At 42.2% G+C, this 22263-nt stretch overlaps 2 protein-coding genes across 4 annotated transcripts in view; one reads left to right on the top strand and one right to left on the bottom strand.

The window, feature by feature from the left end:
* The window catches only part of Col4a6 (collagen type IV alpha 6 chain), a 359207-nt gene extending 346631 nt beyond the window's left edge, over positions 1 to 12576 (top strand). For all 3 annotated transcript variants that reach the window (XM_010603052.2, XM_033760322.1, XM_033760323.1), the window contains 8 exons: positions 2254 to 2370; positions 2713 to 2874; positions 3059 to 3157; positions 6255 to 6401; positions 6885 to 7001; positions 7976 to 8167; positions 8815 to 9101; positions 11031 to 12576. In XM_010603052.2, the coding sequence (XP_010601354.1) occupies positions 2254 to 2370; positions 2713 to 2874; positions 3059 to 3157; positions 6255 to 6401; positions 6885 to 7001; positions 7976 to 8167; positions 8815 to 9101; positions 11031 to 11291 (1382 nt within the window). In that variant the 3' untranslated portion in view covers positions 11292 to 12576. The remainder of the gene's footprint in view (positions 1 to 2253; positions 2371 to 2712; positions 2875 to 3058; positions 3158 to 6254; positions 6402 to 6884; positions 7002 to 7975; positions 8168 to 8814; positions 9102 to 11030) is intronic.
* Positions 12577 to 13100: 524 nt separating this feature from the next.
* Positions 13101 to 22263, bottom strand: part of Atg4a (autophagy related 4A cysteine peptidase) — a 58037-nt gene continuing 48874 nt past the window's right edge. The window contains exons 7-13 of the mRNA XM_010603051.3: positions 21763 to 21842; positions 20998 to 21185; positions 20798 to 20876; positions 17734 to 17879; positions 16477 to 16533; positions 15033 to 15141; positions 13101 to 14478 (exon numbers count right to left, since the gene is read on the bottom strand). Of these exons, the coding sequence (XP_010601353.1) occupies positions 14408 to 14478; positions 15033 to 15141; positions 16477 to 16533; positions 17734 to 17879; positions 20798 to 20876; positions 20998 to 21185; positions 21763 to 21842 (730 nt within the window). The 3' untranslated portion in view covers positions 13101 to 14407. The remainder of the gene's footprint in view (positions 14479 to 15032; positions 15142 to 16476; positions 16534 to 17733; positions 17880 to 20797; positions 20877 to 20997; positions 21186 to 21762; positions 21843 to 22263) is intronic.

Raw genomic sequence — 22263 nt, 5'->3', positions numbered from 1 at the left:
ATTCCCTTTTATGTTTACAAATCTTGACTATGAGTTTCTGCTCATTTAATTATTCATTTCCTTTTACTGAAGAAATAAAATCAGTTACACATATAGTAAACATCACATATCAAAATGCATACATTTCTGGAACATAATATTGAGCAAAAAAAAAAAGGCATGTCACAAGGAGATATATTTGGTATGATTTCGTTGATAAACATCCAAAATGAGCTAAAACAACCAATACATTGTTTAGGGATACAAATACTCATGGTCAAACAATGATGAAAATGGAGGGGATGATGATCACAAAATTCAGGAGTGGTTGCCACTTTGAGAGTTACAAGGGGGCCACTCAAGAAAGTCCAAAGGTCATGCCATCTTTTTTCTTACATGAGGTTATTGGAGCACAGGTGTGTCATCATGCTTGGATTATTCTTTACATATTATTTAGAGATATTCTGTAGTATTCCCTCAATAACTAATTAAAACAAATTATTTAAAAAGAATACAGCATGTATCATGCCCCCACATATACCTGTGCATGATTTAATAAGTTGAAGTCAGTGTAAAACAAGGATTTACCCTTAAGAAAATTCCAAAAAGTATTCACTGTCCTCACAATACCTTTAGTTAAATAATTTTCCATTACAGTAAGATTTTCATGTTTGTACTAAATATTTAGTCTGCATTTATATATGTAGTTCAAGACCTTGACCCTGAAATAAGTTAGAAAAATAGGACATTTAGTGTTTATATCAGCTCATTGGAAGTGTTTTTCTGTTGATCAATTATGAGATTTTGCTTGAGGTCAGTACTGCCATTATTTCAGATTTGATAATATACTGGTATAATTATAAAATCAAGAACCAGGTAAACAGCGGAGGTGGCTTCAAAAACTGGTGTAGGAACTCTTATAATAGATTTTGCCATACTTTGCTGCATGTGGACACATATATATGTACATTAAGCTGTATTTTTAGGAAAGTGGTATACGATACATTTTTTATTTTCAGATCCTTATCTCCATGAAAAGAAAAATAACTTCAAAGATTCACTGAAGCATAAGTGACAGTGCTATAAATAGCACCATGTGGCTTTATCACTAGCTTTTCTTTTTGTATATTTTGTATTTTTTTTGCTTTTTCAGACTTAAAATTACTGAGTCTTTTTTGTCTCTAGATGCAATTAATAATAAAAGGGCTATTTTTTAAAACACTTGAATCAGCCAATCTACCATTTTTCTTTACAAGTTTACATTAGATGGATATAAGATGAGAAATTCTGTATTAATAATTTTTTTATTTTCTTCTCACCAGAAAAAATTCTCAACAACCAGAATAGTATATCAACTAGAATACATCAAATTCTCTTCATCTGAGTATCTTCTAGACTATGCCTAAGTAATACATACATTTGTTCACTACATGTATAATGTGAACTGCTATATTTGTACACACAGCTTGGGTTTTCTCATCAAGAGTACCATCTGTGTATTTGACATGAATATTAATTACTTTATAATAGGATGAAAGTTTTGCTTTGAACGTGTAATAGAAGTAGCTCTACAAACAGCATTTAAAGGAGTATTAAAATCTTAGCAAACAAGTATTCTGTACCTACTCTAATAAATAGCCATTATCTTTGGCCAAAAAGTTAGGAGACATTTGACACAAAGAAATTTGTCCTATAGACAATTAAGCAACCATTTGGGTAATATGAATTTCCTATGAAACATTGTTTTTCTGTTTGCCTGTCTAGAAGCCCCAGAAGAGAGCCCAGAAGACTAGAAAACACCAGAAGGCTCAGAGCTCTTGAGATCTCCATTCGGACTTGGACAGGCCCTGAAATCTCTCCATATCCATTACGTTTGTGCAGGATCAGCCATAATTAGCTAATATTTAAAATGTGGTCTCACCAGGACAGTAGTATGCTTAAGAACATGGAGAACACATTCCAGCTGCTCAGTCATACCTTCATTTACTTTCAATTTGGAGGAAATTGGCCTAAAACATTTCTGTTACCAGCTTGGGTAGCTAGAACTTTCTGCTGCACTATCCTAATAAAATGAAGCTCTGGTTGGAAATGGGGCATCTTTGCCCTTCTCAGTTCTTTTGTAGTCTTGGTGGAAAGAAAGGATGAGGGGAGAAGAACTCTCTGTTGGTGATCTCTGGCCTGGCTTTTACCTGACTGCTTCCAATTTCTCTGAAAGATTGTGGTCCTCTCCTGGACACGTGGAGCCCACCTGACCCTTTTATTTATTCTTTGCAGGTTTTCCAGGTCTTCAAGGCCCCGCTGGCCCCCCTGGTGCCCAAGGCATCTCCTTGCCTTCAATCATAGCAGGCCAGCCTGGCCAGCCTGGGCAACCAGGCCTAGATGGAGAACGAGGTAAAGACGGGAAGCCCCAAAAAGGACTGGCCAACCCATTAAATCTAGTGTCCAGGAAGGTCCTATATGCAGTACAGTGCAAGGTCCTGTTGCTGGATATGTATGGGTCTATTTGGCTACCCCCACCTTTCCCCCCAACTTCCAGCCACAATACAGGGAACTGGAGCTGGCTGCATTTTGCTATAAGGGTTTGAGGATGTCTCAACACTGGGACTGCCCAGATGGCAAATAAATATTCTCTGTCTTAGCAATAGGGTTTAACTTCCCATCAGTTCCTAGGCCTTCAGCAACTGCTACTTCCTGTTCACTTCCCTCTCATCTCTCTGCTTATCTTATCCCTAGGCCGCCCAGGCAACCAAGGGTCCCCAGGTCCCCCTGGGCCATCCTCAGATCAAGGCGACCCTGGAGACCCTGGATTCCCTGGAATTCCTGGCCTTTCAGGACCCAAGGGAGACCAAGGAATTCTAGGTTTCTCTGGCCTCCCTGGAGAGCTAGGACTGAAAGGTATGGCTGCTTGGTTGGGTGCCGGGCCCTTCCCCACTCCACAGCCAGAAGTGGCCCTCCGGCAGCCACATGAAGAGAGCAGCTGATGGCACTGTTCTCTGCCTCCTGCTGCCTAGTCTCCTACCACCTACTCCCCTCCACCATCACAGCAAGGCCTGACCTACTTTCCTTTGGACTTTGCTAGGCGTGAGAGGTGAACCTGGCTTCATGGGGACTCCAGGCAAGGTTGGGCCACCTGGAGACCCAGGATTACCCGGGATGAAGGGGAAGGCAGGGCTACAAGGTGAGTTGGGAACACGCACTGGGATGAGCCTGAGATGGAGGGAGGGGTAAGGATTGGGGATTAGGTGCTTTTAGGAGTCACTTCTCGCCATGCCAACAAAGACTGAAGCAGCTAAAACAAGCCCCACCATCCTGAGAGGTAGTTTTTTCCACATGTGGATACCTCTTCCACTATTAACCACTGGTACGGAAAGTCATGGCTGCTTGGCCACTATGGATCCTGCCATGCACTTCCTCTGTCTGTACTGTTTATCCTCCTTTCTCTGCAGAGAAATGGCTAGTGGGCATTGAGTTTACTCACAGGTCACTACCCGCTCATTTTCTCAATCCGGAGATGAAGAACCTTATTTACCTCAGGAACAAAGATTTTCAAACAAGCATACACTTATGAAAAATACCAATCTGGCTTCTACTTTGTAAATTATTTAGTCTCTACTGCTTTGTTTCACTCACATTAGCTCCGTTTTCACATCAAAGCAGAATGCTGTCATGTGTGGAACTCCCCCTTTGTTTGCTTGTTTGTTTTTGTTACGGTACCCATGAACAGCTTTCTTGTCTTAATTGCTTTCTTGAACATTTCTGTAAGGAAGGTTAAAAATGCTGAACTTCAAGTCTTGGACAACAATGGTCTTTACTAGGAACAGATTTTGCCTGGTATATCCAGGTACTTTGTAAGGCCTAATATTGATATTAATAAAGGAATGTACTTCATAATAGCAGTACATTTTATGCAGATGCAGAAGTGATTTTTTAAAAAATGACCTATTAAAATTGCTTTTGATTTACATAATTTTGAAATTGATGAGATATTTTATTAATATTCAAGTCATAACTTTTAATTCAAGAATGTAATTTTACAAAAGAAAAATTTCAAAATTTCTATTCTGGTTATTGGAATTAGTTACCAAAAAAAAAAAAAAGAGAGAGAAGAATCCTGCTGTTTTCAGTGTTCCCTGATTTCATTTTTGTAAATATAAAGAGGACTTTCAATTATGAAAAACTTTTAAATATATAAAAATATATGTACTTTTATTTCCTGTCTTAAATATTTTGAGTTACAATATTATTTTCAGATTATTTCAAGTATACTGTGTTTTGAAATGAGATCCCATTTTTCCCCAATAAAAATTGTTTTCATAAAAATCTGGTATTGGCTGTAGCCTAGTTCCTTGGGTTTTACAGATTTTTCTTTTAAATACAAAAGACCTTTTCAATAAAATAGCTTGTCATCAGCATGGTACTAAACATTTATAATTACTGTGTAATTATAAACAAAATACATAAAGCTTTGAATATAATTATGTAGCATCAAAGAAGATTGTTCACTATGATGGCATCTTAGAATTGAACAAAGCCATTACTAGGGCTGAAAAGAGAACTGACTGAATGTGTTGTGATGATTCTAAAGATAAATGTCTGACACAGGGAATATTTTGTACTAAAAATGCTTACACATAGCATGTATGTGTGTGTGTGTGTGTGTACGTGTGCGTGCGCGACATTGTGTGCATGTAAGAGAGTATGTGAGTCTGTGAGAGGAAAATACACACACACACACATACACATAACTTGAATTGCTTTAATTCCTAAGCATTTCCATCTACATTCTGGTCAACTGCCCATGCTGATTCTTTGTTTCAAGTTGAACCAGTTTCCTTTTCTTGATACATGTCAGAACAGGCATACATTTTAAAATGTAATGCTTGTTAAATAGTAAAATGTAAAATGAGAAGTGCCCACATATAAAAACACTTGAGATCAAAGTTCTGTTTAGTGAATATCATCTGCATATCTCTGTAAGTTCAGTTGTGTTCCTTAATACTCCCTGTCATCCTCCCAACAGAGGCAATAAAAGCTTTGGTAAAATTGCAAAAAAGAAAAAAAAAGAAACTAAAAACCTTTCTATCTATTCTTTACAAGCCCCTTGTCCCACACATCCAATCCACTAACAAGCCCTGAAGCATGTTCTAAATGCACATGCATCTGCTCTCTTCATGTCACCTCCACTGCTACCCCAAGGTCCAAGACACCACAATTTCTTGTGCAGGATCCCAAACACACATACCCAGCACCTAACAATCATTTTCCTACATACTGACCAATAAGAGCATAAATCATCCAGTGGCTACTATGGCATAGAAATAAACTAACTGTGGCCCATAAAGCCATATGTGATGCCCGGGTTTGCATACTCATGCCAGTCTTTCTCTTTTACTGTTCTCTGTGTTTCTGCAGCATTGAACTCTTTCAGTTACAAAAAACACATCTTGGCCTACCACAGACCCTTTGCATGTGTCATTTCTACTTCTTAAAATACCTTTATTCCTCCTCTCTTCAAATGATTAGCTTCTTCCAATATTTCAGTGGTTTTAGCTTACCTTTCACTGCTTATAAAAGGCCACTGATTGCTTTCTAAAACACCCTATGGTCCTATGCTCCTTCCCACAGTCACTGAATTATTTGTTTCCTTCATAACTCTTTTCACAACTTGTCCAAAGAATAATGGCATTTGTCAAATTATGGACTGTTCATCTTTATGACTAGACTGTAGTCGTCTTCATAAAGATTTATCGTACTCACTGCTCTATTCCTAGACCTCCCAGGACTGTTACATAATAAGCATGCACAAAATAACATGGCAAGCAAATTATTAGCAAGGGAGCTGGCTGGGGTCAGGCTCATAGACTATGATGCTAACTGAACCTCTGGGGTTGGACACATTCCAAGTCTCCTTTGTACTATTTTCTGACCAGTATGGTGAGTAAGCCAATTGCTCCTTCCTTTAGCCAAAGCAAGTACAACAGATGCTTCTTAATTGCCTACCGCCTGCCAGGTTCTGTGCTGGGCCCTGGGGAGTCAAGATGAATATGACCCAGTCCCTACCCATAAAGAGCCACCAAGCCACTGGGAGCTAATTGCAATGAAGGCACTGTGTAGAGAGTAGGGACTGTCATACTGGAGCTATCTAGTGAAGACTATGAAGACAGTGCAAAAAGCAGATGATTGTGAGGCAGAAAGGAAGGCTCCTTAGGCTCTGTCCTGTTCTCCTCCTCTGTTGTCCTCAGCCTAACAATGCCATTTCCCCCATCTGCCCACAGGCTCTCCAGGCCTTCAAGGTGCTCCTGGGAAAACTCTAGCTGTGGAAGCTATCCAGATTCCTCCTGGTCCCTTGGGTCTACCAGGCATCAATGGCATTCCTGGTCTTGCAGGGGACCCTGGGAAGCAAGGTCCTGTTGGTCCACAAGGTAAGGATGGCATCAGAGCAAGAAGACTTCTTAGGAAACCAAAAGGTGTTATTGAGAGGCAAAAGCAACTGGCTAGGAACACCAGTTCTGGGGGGCACCTTCCTCCAGCACTTCCTCTCCTTCACAAGGCTACTGTGCTTTTGACGAGGGAAGGGAAGGCTGGCAGAGCCAAAACAGCAGTGATTGTATCTGGCTTTGGAGAATGTATGAGCTGAGCATGGCCACTCCTCCAGACAACTTGTTCCTCTCTAAAGTGCCACTTAAAAATGGAGGGAGTGTGGTGGCAGATAAAGTGCATCATGAGGATGTAGGGAAAGTCAAGGGCTGGTTGACAGGAAACCTGGCATCTAGGGTCCAGCTTTGCTTCAACTAGGTAGCCAGTGTTCCTTCTCCGGGTGAGTCTTGAGCATCCTCCTTCCCAGGAGGGTGTTTCTGGACCCACTACATTGAATTCTTCCACCCTGTGGGCTTTCTCTCCTGCAGGTACCAAAGGTTTACCTGGAATCCCTGGCAAGGATGGCTTCAGCGGGCTTCCAGGCCCGCCTGGGACACTCGGTGATCCTGGTCACCCTGGACTGCAAGGCCCCCCAGGATTTGAAGGTTTGTTGATGTCACACTAGGGACAGAGGGCTTCTCTGAGGGCCTGAGGCTTAGAGATGAGTCAGAAACTCGAATGTGAGAGTCAATCAACCTGACAGTAGAGCTTGACACTCCCAGGAAGCTCAAAAACTTGGCTGACATCCAGTGACACCCCATACTGTTCTGAGCCTGTGAAAGGAAGTCCAACATTCTGGAAGGCAAAGGACTGTTGCAAACTTTTTATGGGCCATCATCTAGCTTTTAAGCACTATGACTACACTACAGCATGGCCAACTGCCCTGCTCCTTTCCCTTTCCACCCAGAGATTCTAACATGGATGGAAGAGGGTGGTTCAAGGGATAACAGCATTTGAGATGAGTCTCTCTGTCCATACCTCTCTTGCTAACCTTTCATTTTATACTAGAGATAGCAGATCAGTTGTCCTGAGTAGCAAACAGTTCTGAGGTTCCATGGGAAAGTGTTGCAAGCCAATGGCCACATGTGCTATGGGCAGGAAAGGAGAGGAGGAAAATTTTGGACTGCTGTTCCTAAGCTCTGCTCCAGTTCAGCAGCTATCTCCTATGAGAGTCTTTAAGTAAGAGCCTCAGAATGATCTTACCACAATCCCATTATCCCCAAGGATACATAACCCAAGGACAGGTGACCAGCCAGGAGAAGAAACCCCAATAATGCACTTTTTGTAAGTGGGAACTCTAGGGCTGGGAATGTAGCTCTGTGGCATTGCAACTGCCCAGCAAGCACAAGGTCCTGAGTTCAGTTCCCAGTACTGGGGGAAAAATTGGGAACTCTATTTGGATACATCTAAACTAGAATGCCAGCTCTACCACTTACTGACTATGGAAGCCCTGAGCCTCAGTCTTCTCATGTACAGTTTGGCTGATAACAGTACCATCTCCCAGGGTTATCATGAGGATCAAGTGAAATAGCATATGCATACAACATGCCTGCATGGTTTTATGCTGTCTCCCTCTCAGGAGCTCCAGGGAAGCCAGGCCCCTCTGGGAGCCCTGGGAGGCCTGGGCACAGCGCAAGAATGGGCTACACATTGGTGAAGCACAGCCAGTCAGCACAAGTGCCTCTGTGCCCCATCGGGATGAGCCAGCTGTGGGTGGGTTACAGCCTGCTGTTCGTGGAGGGCCAGGAGAAAGCCCACAACCAAGATTTGGGTAAGAACTAGCCCTGACAGCCAACCCAGGCCACCTGTCACCACAAGCTCCAACACTAACCACCTCCCTTCTCCCAGTCCCTCACGTCCACTGTTGTATAAGGGGTTCTAGGAATCAGGCAGATCTGTGTTCAAATGGTGGTGCCACTTCCTAGACATGTACCCTAGGCAAGTCATTCAACCTGAGTTTCTACCTCCTCCTTAATGAATGCAGCTAATTATAGTAGCTATCACATAGGGTAGTGTATGCAGTATGTGAGTTACTCGGTGTAAAATGTCTACGGTAAGGATTAGTGATACTCACAATAATACCACGACCTGCAGGGGTGTGATGATCACCAAGAGTTAATTGCATTATCCAAAGGTGTGCTAATTCTTATAGGTAGCTTCAGTCTATTAAATGGTTTTACAAAGCAGATTAAATAGGGGGTGATTGAGTTTATAACAATTTTCATCATTATCAAACCTCCCTGGTACATTTATAATAGGATTTGATCTAAAGACTTCCTTATAAGTTGGTGTCACAAGACTAGAAGGCTGCCCTGGTCTGGTCAAGCATCTGGATGTAAATCCAAACCACTAGCTAGCCCAGTCGTAGTAGTTCTGCCCTTCAGATGGACCTAACCCACCTTCTCCCTCTCTGCCCAGGGTTTGCTGGCTCCTGCCTCCCCCGCTTCAGCACCATGCCTTTCATTTACTGCAACATCAATGAAGTGTGCCACTATGCCCGACGCAATGATAAGTCCTACTGGCTTTCCACTACTGCTCCTATTCCCATGATGCCCGTCAGCCAGGCCCAGATTCCCCAGTACATCAGCCGCTGCTCTGTGTGTGAGGCACCATCACAAGCCATTGCTATGCACAGCCAGGACATCACCATCCCACAGTGCCCTCTGGGCTGGCGAAGCCTATGGATCGGGTACTCCTTCCTCATGGTAAGACTCTGCACCCTCACTGTGGAGAAGCAGAGAACCAGGGCTGTGGGAGGGCACCTCTGACTGGCTCCCAGCCTTCAGGCAGATTTAGAAAGGAAAGGAATTGCTCACCTGGAGCCTGGCATAAAACCAAAGAATCTAGTTCTGCATGAATGACAGGTAGTTCTGGGTATGAGGGGAAGACAGTGGCCAGACATTTGGTGTGTCTTGCTAAGAAAGAGAACATCTGTAATGCCAAAGAGGCCTGGAGTCACGCACATGGTATTCAGTGAATATCATTCATCAGATGAGAAGTCAGGCTTTAGAGCCAGGACAAGTCCCAGAAAACCCAGTGTGGTGGTTACTTAAGTAGCCTGCCTATCCAGACCATCCTGCTGAGTCACTGGGGCAAGAATGTGAGGGAGTGAGTACCTTTAAACAATTTCCAAGTCACAGGCTCCCTCACTTCAGTTTACCTACCTGGGGTATATTGCTTCCTTGTAATACGCTACCTTTGCACAACTGGCAGTTTATCCCGAAGTACTAGAGAATTACCTCACCTGCCATTCCATCCCATGTACCACCCAGACTAGGAAGTAAGGAGAAAGGACCCCTAAGTTTCCACAAGAAATCACACAAATCCTGTGTACTAAATCTCATGTGCTCTGTTCATGGGAGAGCTTAGCTCTTATTCAGAATCCTTTTACTCTTATTTGCATATAATTCTAATATGCAAGTATATATTTCCTGAAAATCAGTAAGGGTGGGATTTAGACTACCTAGTAGGCATTTTGCGACAATGAGCATGCTAACTAAAAAAGAGAAAAGAGAAAAAATGATTTGAAGGTGGCTCAAGAGTTTTATAAGCTGCACACTTTTGTACAGGGCCCTTACATAATTGCCCTCCACAAAAACCTCACATTTGCCATAACAAGCTTGAGTCATCTGCAAAGTTTACAGTACAGTGTCTTCTGTTTAGTAAAGCAAGGGGTTGTGTCATGTTTTAGAAAGTTTTCTATCCTGGGGGTCAAAATGAAGAAAACTTTGATGCTTCAGTTCTCAGGAAGGATCACTTGAAAGGTCACCTGGAGACTCTCACTGTCTCAGAGTTCTGCCAAGTAAGAACTCCTACTTGGCATATACTCTTTTGGCCATTTGCTGACACAAGTGTGCATTAAGCCTCTTCCCCACATCCTGTGGTTCAGATGATAACCTAGCTGAGGTGAAGGAGGAGTTGGGAATAGGGGAAGACAGGGACTGCTGTCTGTGGGTACAGCAACTGTCAGCTCATAAGTAGCCCTGCAAGTGAATGCTGAGGGAGCCCTCTGAAATGAGGATTGAGACATTTAGGCCAAATACACAGACTTCCTTCACTCAGCCGGTAACAAACACTATATATCACCCTAAAGGGTGTGGCACAGACTGAAAATATTAGCTCCAATAGAGGCAACCAGGTCAGAGCTATTGATGGACATGCTGCTAAGGGAGGGGCCGTGGTTGGATGAATGTGGTGGAATACTGTCCACTCTTTCCCTGCTTAGTGGACAAGGCACAATAGCAAAGGGGTTGGAGAACTGCAATTACAAAACCTGGTGAATTTGCCTTAGTCCAGCTGTTCTCACATTTATTTGCCCATGAAAATTGGGGGAGAGGATATCTAACATACCTCCAAACTCAGTGGCAAAGCAGCACTGTGGGAAACACTGGTTGAAATGTAGTCACTGGCATGACACGTTAGGAGGGTACAGAGGAATTGCTATGAGGGAGGATGGGCAGCTGCTCCTCTAAAACATAGTTTTTGGCATGCTGGCTAGAAGCAGGGGCTGATCCAAGGGACGAGGGCTTAGGAACAGGGCATATGTGTCCCCCTGTAGCCACAGAATCCATCACCTCCCTGTGCCAGGTCTCAGCAGGTGCCACTCACACCAACCCCCTTGTCATCTATTTCAGCACACTGCCACTGGGGCCGAGGGTGGAGGCCAGTCTTTGGTTTCCCCAGGCTCCTGCCTTGAGGATTTCCGGGCAACTCCTTTCATCGAGTGTAGTGGTGCCCGAGGCACCTGCCACTACTTTGCCAACAAGTACAGTTTCTGGTTGACGACAGTAGAGGAGAGGCAACAGTTTAGGGAAGAACCTGTGTCAGAAACACTGAAAGCCGGGCAGCTCCACACCAGGGTTAGCCGCTGCCAGGTGTGCATGAAAAATCTGTAGAGTGGCACCTACCACTCTGCCCATTGCCTTGCATACCCCTCACAATGGTCACCTTGCAAGCCTGAACAATCAGAAGAAGGAAAGCGTGAGCCCATTTGCCTATCTGTCAAGTTATACATTGGAGGTGCTTTTGGGCTGGACTGCTGGACACTGGTCACCCCAACCTTCGGGCCCATTAGATGAGCCCACCCTGTGAGGTCTGCTGTCCCTATTTCATCAACCTGGTGCTAGGCTTCTATTTGGATGTTTGCATGTCAATTCATGGCTACCTCAGAAAGATTTGCTGGACTTTCTTAAGACTGCTAGAAGCCATACTGTCTTGATTAGAAATCTCTTCATAATAGCTAGTAAGTCACTTCGTTACGTCTAGAAGTTACCACACATTATTCGGCTTAAGCCAGAACCCAGTGCTTCTACATTTAAAAAAAATTACCTGGCTGAACATTCACAGATGGTTTGAGTGTGCATAGGGCAAGCCCTCACTATGCCAAGAGGTCTCCTGTGTCTGGGTGGAACTGGAAGGAATTGCCAGCCAGTATTGCAGGGTCAGCCATGACTCCTTCCAAAGTATGCAAGACTGGGTCCCACATTGCTGAGAAAGGCTTGATGGCCAGCAGCCTTTAATTTCATATGGGCCTAGACAAATCACATCCTCCTTGCTGGCTCATTCTTCCTAGCCAGAGGACTTGGCTTGGGCCAAGTAGAACAGAGGCTGCAATAAATGTGGCCAAGGCCATAAAAGGAAACAGAAACCACAGCACTTTCTCCTGGGCCAGGGGTAGAGGAGTAAATGGGTAAGAAGGTATGGAATGTGTTTTGGGCTAGAGGAATAAAAAGGTACATCTCATTTACTTTTTCTCAATTTCTTAAAAGTCTCTGTTTATTCTATATGCCATCCAAATGTACTCCATGCGGTACAGTGAAGTTGTAGTGTGTTAGTTCTTTGCATTCTGAGGCTCAGGCTTTGCATTACAATGGTTATCCTACTGCTCTTTCATAGGTAGCCTTTTAAACTTTTTTAATACTCATAAATTTAGAACACTGCTCTTATTAACAGTTAGTAGACCTAAAGCAAGCCTGAGTTGGCTATAAAGCATATTCTGTATGGGGTTTTCATCTTGGCCACTTTCTTTAATTACCAGTTTCCCATGACACTTTTAGATATGTTCACATGAGGCAATTCCTTCCAGGTGATTCTGTTTCTTTAAGTATTATGTAAACTGTGCCAACACAGCCAAAGCTTAATCAGTATAATCTGAACTACTGTCATCTTAACCTCCTGAGTAATAAATATGGTGTCAACTTTCTACATAGCAAATAAAATGAATAAAATCTGAATACTTGACTCTTGGCATTCTTTGATAAAAACTTTTCTAATATCCATTCTCATTAAACTGTATAACAAAATATTGAAGCAAGAAAAGATCAGAGAAAATGATCAAAGTCAAATAGTTGAAAGAGTCCTCTACTGGTCAGCAAACCCACAGTATGCTTCAAGATAAGCCTACAATTACTTTTATCCCCATCACATGCTAGAATTCAAGAAAGAATTTGCATATTTCTGTGGCCTTGGGATAATTTATAAATAAATTAAAACTAGAGAAATATTAAAGCCATTAAAATAAAATCTAAGCTATATATGTTTGTGTGTATTTGCATACATTTTTATATCTGTGTATACACTTAAGTATGTGAGTATATTTATATATGCATAAAATACATCATCTGGAAGGAAAAACAAGAAATGAATAACATTGGGAACCTTCAGGGAAGAAAACTGACCTGTGAGAGAGACATATTCACTGAATATAATTTCGCATCTTTGAATTTTGAACCTCTGAAATATATTACCTACTGGGGAAAAAAAAGGAAAACATGGGCTCTCAGAGAACAACTGAATTGGTTAGTGCTAGTTTGCAAACCCCAGATGCTGGCATCCTGTGTGACTATGTTAAGGATGGGAGTGAAATTAAGAAGGCAAGGCAAGGAAAATGGAAAGATAGTGTGAGGATTTGAGTATCCTCACAGAAGAGTGGTTAGCAAAGCTCATTTGATGAATATGTGTTTTAAAACTTAGTAAATTACTAGTCCTAGAGAGGTTTGCAATTGTATTTATTGCACAGATTAGATTCACTACATGAATAATTCTTTATAAATATGGCTGTCGACCAAAACAATATAATTCAAACCAAATTTGTTTTCAATTCCTCAAACAAATTAGCAATTGAAGTGATTGCCAAGTGACTGCAGGCCAAGTCCAGCCCTTCACTTGCTTTTGTGAATAACATTTTAGTGGATTAAAGCCCCGCTAAGTTACATGCATGTTGGCTGTTACTGCGTCTGAAGTTCCACAGCAGAGTTGAGTGCTTGTGACAGAGCTCACATGGCCTGCAAAGCCTAAAATATTTACTATCTGGCCCTTTACAGAAAAAGTTTGCTGACTCCTGATTTAAGGAGCATGATTGATCTAAAGACCGGGTAGGTGATATCTGACAAAAGTATCAGTAAGGATGAAGGCTGTGCCCATCAAATACTGAAGCTCCTCCAAATAGGAAGACAACTGAGAAGTATACACTTAACATCATTTCTTTGGCAAATGTTTTGATATAAATTATTATTTAAAATACATATTCAAATAATTAACAGGAACTTTTTCTCCCTGATTTACTTTATTATTTGAGCAAGAGAACAGATTGCTTCTTAGTATTTAGCCCCAAAGAGGTCACACCTGAAAGGGTGAAGAACAGCGTAACCATCCCTCATCTGCCGGTGCATGAAAACAAATGGGAGTTGCCATCTGTCTTCCAAATGTCCTCATTTCACCTGCTGAAGACTTACTGTAGCTATGTAAGAAGCTGGGTAGCAATGGGTTCCTCGTAATCTTTCTGCTCCTAGAGTCCATGATTGTTCTATATCTTCCTGGGGAAGGGTTGGTGTCATTTCTTTGTTTTTTGCTTTTTGTTGAGACATGGTGATTGACTCCATCATGACTGCTATCAGGTTTGTGTGTTGTTGGCATATTAGGCACTTGCTGACTAGAAAAGTTGTTTTATGTAACAAGTTCATGTTCCTGCGGTGCCATATGGAAGACAGCTCCAAGTTCAGTTCCCACTATACTACACACTCAGAATCTCAAAATCTTCTTCCAGGTCAAAGTCCTCCAGTTGTTCAGTAGAGTCAATGAATTCTATTAAAATACAGAAATGAGAAGGAAAGCGTGTCATTTGGGTTGATGTGGTCAATTAATACACTACTCAATCATTAAGATTACGCAGTTTTGAATCACTTGGCCATAGAAAGGCTTGTCTGTAGGAGACTTACAATTAGGGTTATGGCTAAGTATTAGAAATTCTCTACAAAGACTCAAAATAACCAGGCCGGTTACATAGGCTGGATCAGTGAGCTGGCCAACAATCTGCAAGCCCTTTCAGATACTTTTGGAATCACCCACAGCCTCTGGTTTGTTATTCTGAACCACAGCGCAAAAAAACAACAACAAATTCTAGACATCTTGATTTTGCATAGAACTTTTATACTAAGCCCATGTTCGTCCTTTATCATTTTTGAAACTGAAAAATATCAGCTCATCAGAAGATAAAAATAATTGGAAAAATTATTCTTTATACAACCCAGCTGAGTAGAAATTTTACTTTCCACAAAAAGCATGAGCCACAGTTGTTTCTGTTCATAAAACAACTGCTACATGTGAATCTTCTGCCCGACAACTCCTGAATACCTTACCTGCCCCAGTGGTTGTCACCTCTGGCTTGGTTGGAGGTACAAAAGGAGGCCAATGTGGTGGATGTTTCTGAACTAATTCAAACATCCTTAAGTTCTCCTTCAGAATTTCCTGGGGAGACACAGAAACAGTTGTAAATCCTATAGAGTCACTGTATTTCTGTCCAAGTGGTGATCTATGACCCAAACCCTAAAAGAGGGACAGGTAGAAAAAAAAAAAAAAAGGTCTAGCAGGTATAAATATCCTCTTCTTGAGCCATCTGAAGATCTCAGCTGTCTTCAATTCCTGATCATGTGGGCCAGGCAGGAAAGCCACTAGGAGTAGCTGATGGAACCCAATACTTACTGTCCACACTCTGTCACAGGCCAGGTGCACAGGCCCAAGCTCAACTTAGCTATGAAATGTTCCTGAAGTATTTGTTGCAAAGAAATGTCATTTAATAATCAAATTAAATATGCCCCAGGAGAATACCAGCACAAATAAGCATGGTTTCAGTTATAGTCCAACATTTAAGGCACTCTGAAGTCCAAGTATTGCCTTTAAAAAATAATTCTCTATTACGTCTCAGCAAATTATTACACAGGGTCTCAGATTCAGTTAGGTACACTGGTGTTGGTTTTTCATTCACTTGTGAAGAAAAATCTTCCCTTCTTATTCTTACAAAGGTTCTGGGCTCCCATGTCTCCAATCCTTCTGTTTCACTGATAGGAGAACTTTGTGTCTCTTGACACCCCACCTGAGGCTCTTGAAACTACTTCTTATGACCTCCCTTCGATCTTTCAATAAGCATTTTTAAATGTCATCCATCTACTGGCATGTGTTAGAGGCTGACAATGAAGGAGACAGATACAAAGACTGCTGCACCAGTGAAATCATCCCCTTTTACAGAAGATACCAAAAGAAAAGAATAACTTTACATGGATTACTGCATATTGTAATTCCTTGAAGTGGTAGCATGTCTATATTTTAAAAACTGAAAAAGTTAATAGAAGGATAAGCCATCTAAACCACGCCGGAATATATGAAGCTGTTAATGGGCCACTAAACAAATAGAAAAGTACTTTAGTTTCTTTAACCATCAGCATATCATTAGAAGAGTAAGGAAAGATTTGGTGCTAAGAAATGTGAAGTTGGCATTTTTAGGCTAAAATAGTAGGATATTAGCTGAATATTTCATATGATTCATAAGTGTGATGAAATTAAACATTAAGTTTCACCACTAAGGCTATTACTCACCTGACATATTAAGCACATTTGAAACAAAAGCTTTGCTTTGTTCCCCCAAAGTTATGCACAGTTCTTCACATATGATGCTTTACTGCCTTTGTTTTTCTCTCATAATAAAATCATATCAGACTAGTTTATGTTACTCTGAAAACAATCCTACAAAGGAAATATACTGAGTAACTTACATTTGTAAGACTGAAAAAAAATATACATCTTTACCTTCTGAACAAGGCTACACCAGTTATCAAAGTCTTTCTCTTCTTTGCAGAAAAAACCCTTGGACAAAACAAAAGAACATAACTTAGAATTGCCCTTTTTATTGCAAGATGGAGATGTTGGCCCAAAATTAGGAGGTGGGTCACTGTCTCTGGATATGTCTTCCGAGATAGAGGAAGGAGGCTAGCTGGGCTTCTCTCTCTTTCCTAGATCACTGTCGTACTTGTACACAGACAGTGGTGTTTTACTCACTTTCTCACTGTCTCATTCTCTGTCTCTCAGATTCGTGTTCTCTATTCCTTCCCCCTGTCCCCCTCCCCTCATGCTGTGGACAACTTTAACTTGAAGATCAGTCCCCCAAACATGGGGTTAATCTCATCATATTTGATGTGCAAATAGACACATCTATAAAAAAAACATTCAATTAAACTAGCAAATAAAAGCAAACCAGTACTTTTACTAGAGGCAATACTTAATAAGGTGGCTTTGGCCTCAGGTAAATACTATTAGAAAAAAGAAATCCAGGTGTCTTCTTCCCCAACCTCAGAGCCACTCCACAGTAGTGAAAGAATAGCCCAAAATAAGAGGAGGGCTGTGTCATATCTTGGCCACTAGTGCTCTGACAGTTGTATTAAATGGGAAGTCAGGATGCAGACAGGCCTCAGAAGCACTGGCTACTTTGCAGAAAGACACCCCTTTAACTTGTGTTGATAGCAGTCATATTTCTGGGGAAACCTGCAACTTTCTGGATTCTGTGCATCAAAAAAATGGACTCTGTTCTCCCAGGGAGGTCTTACCCACTTTTTCAACCCTAGCCACATCCTAATTACTCCTTGTGCTCACATAGCAATAATTTAAGGGCAAGAAGGAAAGGGGGGAAGGATGATAACACTAATAATAACATTTATAGAATGCTTACAATGTGTCAGGCCCCATGCTAAGTGTCTTACAACAGTGCACCTCACACAACCCCATGAAGAAGGAAGTATTGTTTTTCTCATAGTTAGAGAAGACCAAGGCTCAGAAAGGTTAAATGACTTCCCTAAGTCCATAGCTATAGTCAGTGGCAGGGACTCGGTTCTAACTCACATAGTTTGCCTCCAGGATCCATTCCTTTCCCTATACATTAAACTGCTTCTTATGGGAGCAGTGAACAAACTTACTCTTGCCATGCTGCCTAACAACCTGGGTAACTTCCAGGGAGCCACACTAACAGGGTAGCCTTGTGTTTCCTGGCCTACCCAACCTTTGGATACCCACCAGTGCTACAGAAGGATCCAAGTTCAGGATGTTCATCTGCTGTGGGGACTGTAGGCAATGGAAAGTCTGGTCATCAACTGTTCCATTCTCTTCAGTGTCAACAAAGGTCTGGGTTGTGTGAGGATCCAAGAAGATGAGCTCATCACCTGTTTTGAATGAGATATGCTAAACCTTTGAAGAACCACTTGTCCTAGCCCCACTGCTAACCTTGGGAGAAGACACCCTGGTTCCCTAAGCCCTCTTGGTGACAATGAGAATGAAATGACCAAAAGCCCAAAGCCAGGGTGAACATGCTTGAAGGAAGCCATTGGTATCCAAATCTAGCCCTTCCATCAGAAGATTTGCCCTAGCATTTACATCTCCTCAAAGTCCAAGTCCAGAAATGAAAGTGACAGGCTTGGGAAAAGGTGAGAATGAGAGACCACAGATGACATGGCAAGCACTGTGAGCAGCAGTAGTAAAGAGGCAACAGTATAGCCACAAGACTATGAGCCTAGGTGCCATTAGGGAACTTTCTGCTTCTTTTATGTTAGAAGCATCTTGCTCTAGACCACTGGTTTTCAGACCTGTACTCTAAGAGCACCTCTGGTAAGGGAAAAGGTCTTGGCCTCCTAAATAAATGCTACCCAGAACAAAAGAGCATGTAAACTCTCCTGTGGATGAGATCTTAGTGAGCTGACTCCTGTTCAGGCAGAGATGACCAAACTAGGATCGAATCCTGGCTTTTAGTGCTTCCTAGCTGAAGGACCCTGAAGAAATAACCTCTCTTAATCACCATTTCACTATGTGGAAAATGAAAATGACAATCGCCATCTTATGGTGGTGTTGTGCTAATAATGACAAGAGAAAGTCTGTACATGTTCAGTACAGACAATTGTTTCCCAAATATTTTCAATTTATGGTAGGTCAAATCCATGGATATGGAACCCATGGATATGAAGGGGTGACTGTATATTTTTGCAAATTTTTCTTTCACAGGAACCCAAAAGCTCAGAAACAAGGCATTTGAAAGTACATGTCTCCCAATGGGATTCTGTAATGTACTTAGAAAAATAAAAACCACCAAGGGCTCCAGATTTTTCATCAAGATGTAGTTCTCAAACGCAACCAGTAGATGGCAGCATTAGAAAGAGCAGGGTCAGCTGCAAAGAAACCACCACCCTACAGGTAGGAAGAAATAGCTATCCGATGACAGAGGTGCTGGAGTACAGCCACCTTTTTCTGAGTGTGTACTACAGAAAGTGATAGAAAAAATACAGAGCACTTGTAATATTATAGAAATTATAGTAAAAGACGTACTGTGGTTAATCCCCCTCAAAACACTCCCCCTCACTTTTAACACACTTATTCCATCATTCTTGCCACTTCCTAAAGCAGTTCTGGAAGACCCCTTTCACGAGAGTCTTCACCAGATGTGATAAAAACTACGGTGAATGCTGCTACCACGTGCCATTCAACACAGACAGGCTTAGCAAAGCAGTACAGTGTGTCCTCATCCACCATTCACTGGATCCAGCACCATGTGACTTCCGGCTTGTCCCCAAGGCAAAATGATCATGAAAAACAAACGTGTTTGATCAGATAAAGACATCGAGGCAGCCACAATGTAACTGAAGACTGTAATAAGAGAGAACTTCCAGAGCTGTCTTAGAAAATGGCAAGATGGTGCGATACGTATTTTTGAAGCGAGGAGGAATATTTTGAGCAAGATTAATGGCAATGCATCTTTTACTGTAATATATATGTAAACATTCACTGTATTTTCCCATTACACCTCATATGTGCCTGGCTCTTTGCTGAACACCTTCTTGTGAGATTACCTAATGAGGATTCAAGTGGTAGGCTACTTTATATATGAGGAACCTGAAATTGAAAAAGTTGATCTCCTTTTCCTGTAGTCAAACAGCTATTAACTCAGAGAGAGGTGTGGAAAGCCAGGTACAGTGGACCCTTGACTTACAAACTCGATCGGCTCCCAGGGGCTGGTTGTAACTCAAGTTGTCTGTAAATCAATACAGCTGAGATCTGGATGTTTACCTGGGTATACACTACAGATAACAAGAGGCAGATGAATCTTCCATTAACCTAATTAACCCAAGTTGTTCATATGTTAGGCTGGTCATAACCTGAGGGTCCACTGTTTGTCTGTGGTCATCCCACCTCACTTGATCAAATCTCCAAAGAGATGGCTTGGGGAGGATGACCAAGTTCATCTCCGCCCTGTCCTAGGTACATCTCCTCACACCATTCCCTTATAACTGCTCTAGATCTCCCTGCCTATTCACCAATGTAAGAGCATAACTTCCTTGAGGCCCAGTCTCTGGCTATTCCATTCCTGCAAGAGGTGCCTTGAACCATATTACTCCCTCACTCATACTCTTCAGCACTAAGCAGGTGCCTGATCTATTGGTACTCGAAGTGTGCTCTGTGCAGCATTGGCACCTATTTACAAACATAAATCTCAGGCTCCATCCCAGAACACCAAGTCTGCATTCTGGTAGGCTCTCAAGGAGATATGCACACAGTGAATTTCCAGGAGGACTGAGCTAGCTCACCTTGGCTCATTTGTGTATGAAGAGATTTTAGAAAGACACATTTCTGTCCTTGACTCCTCTAATTTTGACCCCATCTTGGCTCTGAACAGTGAGTCAGCAGGCCTAGCTATGAGAGCCTAGGAAGGCAGGGATGCTCTTAGCCTGATTGCCTGAACCCTAAATCAGCAAGGCCAAGCGTACGAAACCCTGCTCCCCAGGACCTCACAGGCAGGAGAGAAATGTTCTGGAATAATGCTACGACCTTGGGGCCATCCCGCACAAAAGTACTGACACCATCTTCTCAAGAGGCAAGAAAGTGAAGGCATCAAAATGGCACCTGCTTTCCAGCAGGCCATGGAAGCATTACTCTTCATACTTCAGGTTGGAGACAGAAGGAGCTGACCAGATGCCACAGTATCACTGGGCTAAATAGGGGCCCACTCATGGGAACTACCCATCTCCCATGCATACCTTCTTCCCACACCCTCCCCTAGCCCATGATGACTTACTTGCAATTCATCCTTTCTTACCTAAGAATCCTATGAAATAATAGGCGTTATTTGGTTTTCCTCCTAATGCCCCTAAAGACTGTGGCATCTTAAAACACTCCTGGAGGGAAAGAGAATGCAAGATTCTCAGCTCACTTGTGGACTGCTGCTCACGGATCAATGTGCTGACATGGCAGTGTGATGGGCAGGCAGCAAAGGGTTTGGGCCAAGGAGCAACTTACTTTGAATGCATCAACATACACAGGATTGATTTGGTTTATGCCCAAGCGAAGGGGCACAATGAGGAGCAGGGGTTTCCAGGCTGGGCAGAAGGCAGAGGTGCCTTTACTCTGGTTCGAAGTGACAAAAGAATCAGGGGGGCTTTCGTCAGTTGTGTCAGCACTAAAGGGAAGGACTCGGCACATTTTTTCTAGAAACAGAAAACAAGAGATCTGGGTAAGTAAGGCAGTCTGGCCATAGGAAATACTCTAAAGATAGAAATAAGAAGGCTTTCCCTGCTGCTAACAGGGCCCAGCCAGCCCCACTTCCCACAGGAAATCAAGGTCATTCCTTCAGCCTCATGCTCTGTATGCTGGCCATTGAGTACTTGCTCGGCTCCCAACAGGTATTCTGGGTTCCTTGAATCTCATTTCTCAAACAGTCTGCAAGGGTTTTTGAGACAGGGACTATATCTTTAAGTTGCTCTCACACCTATGGCAAAGGACATAGGTCCTGATAAGGATGGGCCTCCACAGCCATCTACTGGTGGTTTCATAGATTATACACATTTTGGGTCACCTGCAGGGAAAGGAAGTGGTACATCTTTGAGAGGCAGCAAAGACCCTCTAATAGTTGAAGCTGAAAGAGAAGAAAAGCAGAGCCCTATGCTCCCCTAGGTTCCCCCACCCTGGGGCAGGCCAAAGATTTTTTTGAATTTCAGATTTTGAAGTGGTGAGTAAAGAACTCATCGTCCACCAACTGGGAAGGTAAGCAATCCGGGAACTCACTGATATCTTCAATGACCACTGTGTTATCCATTGAAACATAGACAGCCAAGGAATTCCATTCATCAAATAAAGCAAGTTTTCTGCAAAGCAATACATAATGAAGTCACAATTGGAGAAGAAAATATCAGCAAGGTATTCTCAGTGTTTCCAATGTCATGAAATGCTTAGCCACAGAGAAGGTGGTATTCAAGTTAGCTCTGTCTCCTCTGACAGAGCTCTGGGAGATTCCATGTCCAAGGACCTTGAGAATGCTACCAAGTTACTATATTTGAACTTCAAAAAGAAGCTCTACTTCAAAACATGGAAAAGTCTCCCTCACCAAATGACAGTGCTCCTATAGGCAAAAAAGAAAAGTTATTCGTGTTTTGTTTCCTTAAATTAGACATTATAAATTACTGCTTTTGTTGAAAAAAAAAAGGAAAACTATCACTTAAATATGTATTTGGAGCTGGGGGTATAGCTCAGTTGTTTAGCATGGGTTCATCCCACAGCACAGCTAAA

Source organism: Fukomys damarensis, unplaced genomic scaffold, assembly GCF_012274545.1.
Source record: "Fukomys damarensis isolate Sample0158 unplaced genomic scaffold, DMR_v1.0_HiC HiC_scaffold_39, whole genome shotgun sequence".
NCBI lineage: Eukaryota > Metazoa > Chordata > Mammalia > Rodentia > Bathyergidae > Fukomys > Fukomys damarensis.
The sequence above is the reverse complement of the archived record's forward strand: the minus strand, read 5'-3'. Positions and strand labels throughout refer to the sequence as shown.